The 10880-nt window shown below is 40.9% G+C and overlaps 1 protein-coding gene across 1 annotated transcript; it reads left to right on the top strand.

Moving 5' to 3' along the window:
- Positions 1-2773: 2773 nt before the first annotated feature.
- On the top strand, positions 2774-10880 carry LOC104549444 (vertebrate ancient opsin). Its single transcript, XM_062000740.1, has 5 exons — positions 2774-3134; positions 4629-4839; positions 5412-5529; positions 9286-9525; positions 10653-10880. Exons 1-5 carry the CDS (start codon positions 2774-2776, stop codon positions 10878-10880), a joined length of 1158 nt encoding a protein of 385 aa, XP_061856724.1.

Below are 10880 nucleotides of genomic sequence, written 5' to 3' on the forward strand. Positions count from 1 at the left end.
TGAGTAACAACTCACCCTGATCTTTTGGGGAATATACAATTTCTGAGGAACAACAAATCATTCACTGTTATTTTCCTCATAGTGATATTGCTCTTTCAATGCCTGTTGACTTGATTGCTTATTGTTAAAACAACAATTTATTTTACTGAAGTGCTAACACGTTAGTATCATGTGAACTCAAGTGGGGAAAACTTTAAAAACTGTAGAAAGACTTCCAAGGTGACAGCAAAATAATTTCAGCCAGAATCGGTGAAGGTACAAAATCATTGCCTTTTACTTAACTTCTTTTATGCAATGTCCAAGGACCTGGGTTTAACTGCACTTTGCAAAGCACTGTGCTATCACAAATTAAACTAAGTCTTACCTGCTCAGATGAGGCCCCAAACTGCAAGATATTGTTAACATGTTATAAATAAATACAACCTGCTAACAAATTGTTTCTGTTTCTGATGCTCACTGTGTGCTTTTTTTAAAAAAAATTTGAATTAGTGTCTTGCAGTCAACAGAACATGTTTTGCTTAGTTACCAGCTTTATTATGTATTGCTGGTTACTGAAATTCCCGTAACTATGCTGGTATCTTTCTTGGTGTAGAACACCTCTTTTGTACACAGCTTTTATCTTTTGACAAAAGGAAATCTCCACTCCTGTTCTTTTAATGAGCAAGGGAACAAAATAATTCCCCCAAGTCACTCAAATGGCCAAGAACAAAAGTTTTCCATTATGACAGTTCAGTGTTTTCTGAGAACAGACATTAGATGTGTAATTTCTGGCTTTCAGTAACTCTGAGAAGATAAAACTGCAGCTAACAAAAAAACAGAAACGAAGGAAGGAAATCGCTTTGAAAAAGCAGGTGCCAATATGTGTAATACTGTCTGTGTAGGCCCACTTGCAGACTGAGTGCCTCAGGGTCCCAGCCTGATCAACTGGAAAAGCCTACTTTACTCATGATTTTTGGCGTTGGCTCTTGGATGTGCAGTCCCTTCTTCAGACAAGGTGTCCTCCCATGGAAGCATCTGAATGGATTACATTGAGGTACTTTACAATATCTTTATAATAAGGTGCTGCACAGGAATAACAACTCACTCCTCTGTGACTTCTGATGCAATGTTCCAAATGTTCAAAGCAGATTTTAGAGTTGTGATCTGGATCTTCTGCTATTGTATGGAGGCAGTGAAACCATTCTGAACTGTGCCATACAAGGACTGACTGGAGGCATGTCAGTGTTGCCATGTGTTGAGCCTTCTTTTATTTATGATGTTTGTAATTTTTTAATGTCTGTTCACTACGTATTTTGTGAGCACTTTTATTACTAGATTTGATTTGCTTAAGCACTGTCACTTCCCTTTCAGTTGATTATAATAACCATTACAAAAAGTCTGTTATTTTGATTTCATTAAGTAGGAGTTATTTTTCTTTTAGTTCAAAATACTCTGAAATTTGCTGATAACTCTTCCTGCCAATGTCCAGAAACCCTTTTGATTCTGTTCCTGAATACTGAGAGATGTTAGCCTCTGTTAACAAACCGTTTCATGTACAAACCAAAGCATGTAGTATTACTCATTTTCACTCTTACTCCAGCTCATCTTTGTGTGTACTTGTTTGTTGTTGTGTGTCCAAAGTGTGAACTCTGAGACAAACCAGATTGGTGTTATATTTTTGACTCTGGTTAATATGCTGAGGCCCTGATTAACAGTTGCAGTCCCCAAGAATTATCTTGCTTAGAACACAGCAGAATGATTTCCATGTTTTTTGAGTATCTGGCTTAATTTGTGGAATAATTATTAGCAGCCCTTTAGAACAGAAGTACTGGAATATCTGTCACGGTATTGTCTCATTAGGGTGTGGAGATAACTCATCTTGGGAAACAAATATAAGTAACCCTAACTGCTAATGGTTATTAAAGAGTTCAGATACAGTATTTTTTTTATCAGAAATAGCTATTTTCCTACTGTCTGTGGCCTTGCTGTACTGATTTTTTTCTTATGTGTGTGCAAGCTCTTTAAAATATTGTCGTGCATCTTTGAATTCTTTGTACTAAAGCAGCAGCTATAATTGTTATGCCTTTATAGGGGTAACATTTATACTGTCTCAAATAGAAAATGAAATTCCACTGGATAATGTAGCTTATTTAATTTAAGCTAGCCTGAGATGAGGGCAGAGTTCATGATTCAGTCTCACTGCCTGGTTTACAGCCACTGTGGTCTTTCAGTGTTAATATTTCAGGGCTGCCCTCTTTCAAGAAAACAAGTCAGATGGGAGTCCTCCCCCTTGCTGAGCTCCCAGCAGCACAGGGCATGACAAGATCGGTACACCCTCACCATCAACCAATGGGAATCTTCATTTTTACAGCACTACAGGTCGGGGAAGGTTCCCAGCAAAGGCTTCAATTTTCCTCAGAGAGTAGGGATGATCTGAGGGATATTTCAGCACTGCTGTTGGCTGCAGCAGAAGGAGGAAACCTGCAGCTTCTAGAGCTGGGTTTTATTGCAGATAAAGATGCAGCTGTAGGAGAGAGTGGCAGGCAGCTACTGGTCAAGAGTGGCAGAAGTTGCTCTAAAGTTTTCCACTCATCCCTCTTCCCATATTCACTGCACAGCATTAAACTTTCCTCTGACCAAAACTTTGTTTCTTGGGCTATTACTGGAAAGCAGAAGCGTGAGTTTGTTCATACTTCTGTTGGAGACAGCAAAGTTCTTAATTTAAGCCTGAATATTATTTACAGATTAGGAACTCCAGTGTTATACAGTATTATTTTTCTTAGTGAGAGAAGAAATGGATGCATTCAGAGCACTTGAAAATGAGTCACTGCTGGCCAGTTCCTCTGGCCCTGCCAGGTGGGATCCCTTTCATCGTCCCTCGGACTCCATCCAGCCCTGGCACTTTAGGCTTCTGGCAGCAGTAATGGTGGTGGTGACTTCCCTGTCACTTGCTGAGAACCTGGCTGTGATCCTGGTAACTTTTAAATTCAAGCAATTGAGACAACCTGTCAATTATGTTATAGTCAATTTATCTGTGGCTGATTTCCTGGTCTCACTGACTGGTGGCACCATCAGCTGTTTAACAAATCTAAAAGGTTATTTTTATATGGGATACTGGGCTTGCGTACTGGAAGGATTTGCTGTCACATTTTTTGGTAAGCTTGATTTTGTTTGTGAGTGTATATTTCTTTCTTTCAATTTCCTTCAATCTGTTCTCCTGGCTATCCTTCATCTTCCCAAGTCACTGGCTTTGCATGCCTTTTGATTTCATTGGTTCTTTCCCCAATTGCCTACATTCTGTAATGGATCTCATCTATGAGTGAATAACATATCAGTGTCTCTGTCATGTTGTTGACTTGTCACATGTATGCTGATTAATGAATATGTTTAATAGAATGAGAAAAAGCTTGCTAAAAAAAATAACATGTGTTGTGGGGTTTTTGGTAAAACAATGTAAGGAAACAATTCACCATATGAAACTATTTTCAAGGTTTTTAGTTTGGTATGTGTGCATATAGATAAAGAACAGGAGAGAGAGAGAGAGAGAGAAAGTAGCTGCTCTTAAACTGGAAAATATCTATCGGGGCACGCAAGCATCTTCTGTTAGCTGCCCTGCAGTGGTTCTGAGGAACTGTGACACACCTGTAAGAGTCACTACACATGCCCACATCTTTCTGTGGTTCTTTTTCTTATCTTTGTTTTACCAGCTACACAAGAAGTATTGCAAGTACTCTCAAAGGGAAAATCCTCACCATGTAGTTTGCTGTGTGAATATGCTTCTGCAGAATAAATGGGAATTAGTTAAAAAAGGGACATCTGCTTATCTGAGATTCATTCCTGCCACCCTGTTTCTGAAGCTGCATAGTAAAGACAGGCTTCTAACTACTCTAAATCAAACACATTTCTGATCCTCAGCCTGAAAGGGTCCCACAGTTGCTTTTAGCCTGATTCAGATGCACAGAGGGAACACTGATGAGGGACAATGCTACTAAATCAATTTGTGACATGTAAGCCATGTCCTATGGGGAGAGATCAGGCTATTTCAAGATTTTGGTGACCAACCAGGTGATGTATGCCTAATAAAGAGATAATTTGATGTGGGCAGCTGTCTGTAGGTTAGAGTTTCATGGCAGTCTGAAATACATTTCTTGCAAAGACAGTGGTTTTTAAGATACACCTTAATTAGTTACTTTGGAAGCTACACATAATTTGCAGCTTTTCAGAGTAGAACTGAATGAAAAAAAAATCATCAGTTAAATGGCCTAACTGCTTGTTTTTGTAGTCATTATACTGTAGACTGAAAAATATGAAAATCTTACATTCTTAAGAAATACTGTAATAATGTACATAAATTGCATATCTTTTTGTAACTTGGGTTGATGGCAAAGGTGCCTGATGTGGTGGATGGTTAAACACTGGCACAGGCTGCCCAGAGTGGTTGTGGTGTCTGTGTCTACAGAGATATTCAAAACCCAACTGGACTGAGTCCTGTACAACCTGGTCTTGTAGACTGTGTTTCGTAGGGGTGGGATGGAGTGGGTGACCTCCGGAGATGCCTTTCAATTAAAACGATTGTGTGATGTGGGATAGTGTTTGTTCTTCCATGAATCTACCTAATTTTTGATGCTGAATGTGGTTTCTTACAATAGGTATTGTTGCTTTGTGGTCTCTTGCTCTGTTGGCTTTTGAGCGCTACATTGTGATCTGCCGCCCATTGGGAAATACGCAATTGAGGAGAAAGCACGCAGCCCTAGGTATTGCCTTTGTGTGGACCTTTTCCTTCATTTGGACCATCCCACCAACAATGGGTTGGGGCAATTACACTACCAGTAAGATTGGAACAACTTGTGAGCCTAACTGGTAAGACCACTCTGGCAGAATATGGCAAAGAAATTAAATTTGCAGCTCAGGATATCTCAGGCTCAGGAAGTTAAAGGGAAGGTTTAAAGATGTTGTACACCTCTGCAAAAAGGGATGTAAAGACAACTGTAAGAAAACTGAGCAGAATTTGCCAAGAGGAGATTTAAAAACAAACAAACTTTCTAAAGGGAGACGTTTCCACCTCTGTAAATGACCGTCTTGTACCTGATGTGTTCTGTCAGGATTCGAAGAGGAGAAAGAGACAGGTTTTTTTCATAAGACTGGACAAAGTCCTGAGGAACCTGGTCTGTCCTCCACTCTGAGCAGGAGGTTGAACTAGGTGTCCCTTCCCACCTGAACTCCAACAGTTCTATGATACTGTGCCTATGGTTGTAGGAGGGAGATGTCTCAGGGTTCCATCTGATGATATGGCTAGAGTTATGAAGGGGAACTTCTGAATAAAAACACTTGACAAAAATACTAGTGAGAGCTTAAAAAAGCACAATTAATGCTTCAAGAAAACAATTAAAATACATATTGGTAATACAGAATGTATTCTGTGTTTTATACAGGTACTCAAGAGCTTATGCTGACCATACGTACATTATTGCATTCTTCACCACCTGTTTTATAGTGCCTTTGTTGGTGATTTTGGTGTCCTATGGAAAACTGATGCAGAAACTAAGAAAGGTAAGAAGAATAATAACAGTTTAAAAAGGAGAGAAATTATTCTGAGAGCGTTCTTTTCTTTGAGATAAAGCACCAGTAGGTGGTTCCTCATCAGTTTTTGTTCTCAGATTTAGAAAGGAATCTACTGACATCCATGAAAAGCCCTAGCTGAGAAAATGCCAGGCTGATACAAGATAAAGACGAATCAGTCAAAAGCACAGTCTGAGGAGATAGTGTTCCTTCCCCAGGGTGACTGCACTTCTGCTGGAAAGGAGGCTGGGCTCCAATCTGTGTAGGTACAGTGTATAAGAAGAAATGGTCTAAAAACATTATTGCCCAGGAATATTTTAGCTTTGCTCAGCCCCTAATGCAGCCTTCATTGATGCCCAAGAACTTGTCATAATATCTACAATTTATGATTGTTGATGGTTTTTAACAAACAGTAAGTACATGAATTACAACTTTCTACAGAGGTAAGGACACCCCCATCCCCAGGAAGGGATTCTATACCTCTGCAAATTCTAAGTGTGTTAGATTATCTGAGCATAGTGCAAGGATTGTGAGGGAAGATGTCTCCAATTCTAATGTTACCATGAAAAGCTGAAAGGCCATATAACACCAAGAATCCTTACTTTATAAGCATATATTATTGCAAGACCTGACATCAGGTTTTTCTAGGGCCATATGTCAGTTATCATCAGTTACTTTGATTTAAGCTAACATTTTGCTAACAGTGCCTTGTTTGATTAACCAAAAACAAAACAAGGATGTTTCCCAGAAAGACATTGTTTGACATTACATAATCCTTGTAGCAATGTCACTGTCTAAGCTGATTGCATGATTCATGAGGGGAAAAGGGGGAGCATTTCTGCTAATTAGCCCAGTCCAACATTCCTTCTGGTGTCATGAGATCATAGATGCTCTTTGGTGAAGGTCATAAAGCACCACAGAACTCGACAAACTCTCACAGCACCACAGAGCTTGACAGGTTGCTGCTGCTTGGCCTGGTCTAAAATTTGACAAGGTTTCACAGTCACAACAGAGTGCCTTTAACCACTGTAGTAGACATCTAGTTGTCTGCAAGGGCTACATGAAAAATGAAGTGCTTGAATTCAGGCTGTCTGCTTATGACTCATTATGAAGGCTGCCCTTTTCAGTAATGCCTTCAGTTAAACTGGTGCAATTACTGTGGGTAGCCATAACTGCAGGGATAGATTGAGAGTTGTCTAAAAATTTCTCAAAAGGGTTAGCTAAAGCTGAATTTTTACACCCTGTTGATATGGTGGCTAGAGGCTGTTTGGGGCTCAGGTATGTTAAGAACATTGCCAGGGCATGCAGGGGTGCAACTAGGAAGACTAGAGCCCTTCTAGAATTAAATTTAGCCAGGGATGTTAAAGACAGTAATAAGATATTTTTCAAGTGCAGCAAAAGGATGGTGAGGGGTAATGTGGGCCCACTGCTAAACGCTGAGGGTGCCCTGGTGTCTGAGGATGGAGGCCTGTGGCCAGTGGAGTTCCACAGGGATCGGTTCTGGGGCCAGTCTTGTTCAACTTCATCAACAACCTGGATGAGGGGACAGAGTGTACCCTCAGCAAGTTCACTGATGACACCAAACTGGGAGCACTATCTGATTCACCAGAGGCTGAGCTGCCATTCAGCGGGATCTTGACCAGCTGGAGAGTTGGGCAGAGAGGAACCTCCTGAGGTTCAACAAGGACAAGTGCAGAGTCCTGCATCTGGGGATGGAATAACCCCATGCACCAGGACAGGCTGGGGGTTGACCTGCTGGAGAGCAGCTCTGCAGAGAGAGACCTGGGAATCCTGATTGATAATAAACTAAACATGAGCCAGCAATGTGCCCTCGTGACCAAGAAGGCCAATGGCATCCTGGGGTGCATCAAGAAGAGTGTGCCCAGCAGGTCGAAGGAGGTTCTTCTCCCCCTCTACTCTGCCCTGGTGAGGCCTCATCTGGAGTCCTGTGTCCAGTTCTGGGCTCCTCAGCTCAAGAGGGACACGGAAGTGCTGGAGAGAGGCCAGCGCAGGGTCACCAAGATGATCAAGGGACTGGAACATCTTTCATATGAGGAAAGGCTGCGAGACCTGGGGCTGTTTAGTCTGGAGAAGAGGAGATTGAGGGGTGATCTTATTAACATTTATAAATATCTAAAGAGTGGGTGTCAGGAGGTTGGGACATTCCTCTTTTCTATAGTAGAAAGTAACAGGACAAGGGGTGATGGGATGAAGCTGGAACACAAAAAGTTCCACTTAAACATAAGAAAAAAACTATTTCACGGTGAGGGTGACAGAGCACTGGCCCAGGCTGCCCAGAGGGATTGTGGAGTCTCCTTCCTTGGAGGTCTTCAAGACCCACCTGGACATGTTCCTATGCGACCTGATCAAGGTGACCCTGCTTCTGCAGGGAGGTTGGACTAGATGATCTCTAAAAGTCCCTTCCAACTCCTACCATTCTATGATTATTTTTTTCTATGCTGACACAGCGAGAGATGTCTGTGGAGACTTGGTATGAAGCCTAGGGAGCAGGCTGAGGCTCAGCTGCTGGTGGGTAGGACAAGCAGATAGCTCAGCCTCCTCCTGCACCATCTTATCTGGAGTTTTTTTCCCCTTTGCTGATGCTGACAGTAGCAGCCATGAGCCTGCCTTTCTAAATTTCTGGTAGAGGAAAGTCTGTGGCCTAAGGCAAGAGCTTTTGCTTAAAGCCAGCCGCTGACAGTGACCAGGATGAGAACTTGGAAGAACTCTGAAACTACTGAGACCTTTTTAAAGGGTCTCATAAGGACGATGCTTTGCTTGGGCTGACTGGTGCAGAAGGCAATTTTGTAGGTAACATTAAAGTTTGTTGGCTGTAAGGCTGGTTCAAAGGTGTATTTGCTTCTCATATTTGCTTTGTTATAGAGCTGTGCTTTTCATTATGTTTTGCTGCATGCAAACTGGCTTGTTGGAAGGGCAGCAAATGCAATTCACAAAGACCAGAAAAGGGGAAGAGAGTGATACTGCCCCTACCAGTATAGACAAAGCGTTCTCTCATCAGCTTTCCTGCAAGCCAAGAAGTCTGCCTTTCTGGGCTTTGTGCAGATCCAGAACTCTTGTAAGCCAGGTAGCTCTGTTTAAGTCAGTGATGTTGTATCACCTAAAAATGTAACTATAACTTCTGTTCCACACTTTTAGAGGTAACATTATTACCAGATACTACCAGTTACTCATTCTCTCAGGGTCCTTGTGTTGTGTTACTTGGCAGTCTAAATAGAGGCCAAATCTTGTCTCTGATTTGACTAAAATAATTTGGATTATTTTTCTCACAGATGGAATTTAAATGTGTTTCTTCAGTGTCTGCTGCAGCATCCATGAAGTTACCTGGGCTAGATTAACTGTTGTGAGGTTGGACAGCAAACCTGTGCCATCGCTTTGCACCTCATAACTTGGCTAAAGTTGACTTGGGAGTGTCTCTAGAGGCTGCAGTTGTGTCTGGCTGCAATTAGATTTTTACACAGAGATTGTTCCAGTGATTGCTTTTTGCTCTCATTTTGGCAACAATAATCTAAGGATACTTAAGCAAAAGAAAACTTAATAACAGTGTACAGGAATTCCTGTACCTCGGCAGTAACACTCGCATCCTGTGGTCCAGTAACAACGTCCTTATGTGCTGTCGTAATCAAGAGGAGTAGATCTTTCCTTCTAGCATGGCAGACTATTGGTTTGCTTACTAAATTCATCATTTGGAAGCCTCGTTGTCTAGAATCTTCTGTCTTTTCTTTAAAGGTGTCAGATGCACAAGACAGACTGGGAGCTACAAGGAAGCCTGAAAGACAAGTGACTGGAATGGTGGTTGTTATGATCGTTGCCTTTCTAATCTGCTGGATGCCATATGCCACCTTTTCTATCCTAGTCACTGCATATCCTTCTATTGAGATGGATCCCTGTCTGGCAGCAATTCCAGCTTTCTTTTCCAAAACAGCTACTGTTTATAATCCAATTATTTATGTCTTTATGAACAAACAGGTACTATATGCTCTCAAAGTCTTTAGAACTCATTTTCTTATTTTGTCTTGCTTTATAGTGAATTATTTCTATCTGTGTGTTAGTTAACTAGTAAATACCCAGTATGTAAAACTTAAAAAAAAAAAAAAAAACCCAAAACACTGTATGTCTACCTGCAGGAAGAGAGCACAAGCCTCTGTGCATTCTTAAATTATCAATGTTAATAATTACTAAGTTTAGATATTATAAAAGAAGATCAACCCTTAGTGAACATAATTTAGTTTTCTGTAGGAAAGTTCTGTTTTCAAGATTGTTCCAGTACAATTTTATAGTTCTTTAGGAATGCAATGCCTTTGAGTTGATTTTTGAGATGGGGTGGAAGAGTTCCCTAGCTTAAATTTGTGGGATTGCTGCATTTGTGGTTGTACAGGGAGGGTAGAACCACTGCATGTGCCTATGGGACAGGGAGCTTTTTTTCTCTGGAATAAGGGAAGAGAATTGGGTTCAGAGAAGAATTGGCAAGGGAATGAACCAGAGCTATATATGTTCATGGAAGTAACAGGCATGATAATAAGCTTGAGTAAATTTGTGCAACTAATGGAGCTACTAAGACTGGTGGCATCAAGCAGGTAAGTGAAAAGAAGAAAAACAGTAAAGTGACTGTTGAATAAGTGATGAATACATTTACTTGTTCCTGCAGAGAGTGATATTGCTTGTTTTTGCATCCTATGGACAGCACCCTCATCTCCTAGTGCATGGCCGGTGTGTGCTGGTTTTACCTTGCTCATGGATATGAACACCACATAATCAAGCCATCTTTGAATAGCTGTATTTTAGCGTAAGAAAGCAACTCATGAGCCTAGAGAAAGGAGTTGTCTGTTAGATGTGCTAAGTAAAAAGCACAACAGGAAAACTATATTTTAGACTAAGATTTTCGAATAGTTTGGGTCTTTTTAGAACAACGTTATTTCTCAATGTTAAAGTTCTTCATGGTAGTGCATGCAAATATATTTTTATGGGGCTATTTATTTCTATTCCCAGCTGACTCATGAGGGACTTCACAAGAGTTTGAGTTGAGACATGGACTACTTCATAGACATATTTTAAAATTCTTAATGTATTTTCGTTTCTTTTTTTCAACTTTCTAGTTCAGAAAGTGTCTGATTCAAATGTTCAGCTGCAGTGCCATACAAGCAACAGAGTTCAATGTGAACCCGACTTCTGAGAGAGCAAGGCTGGAGGACAAAAGAGGCAGTGAGATGTCCATCATAGCAGTACTTAGCACCACTTCTAAAAGGAAGACTGGAGATGAACACAAAAATTGTTATTCTTTTGCTCAGTTGCCAGCTTCAGAGAAGAAAATCTGTCCTGTGTAA

Source organism: Colius striatus, chromosome 8 (genome assembly GCF_028858725.1).
Source record: "Colius striatus isolate bColStr4 chromosome 8, bColStr4.1.hap1, whole genome shotgun sequence".
Lineage (NCBI taxonomy): Eukaryota > Metazoa > Chordata > Aves > Coliiformes > Coliidae > Colius > Colius striatus.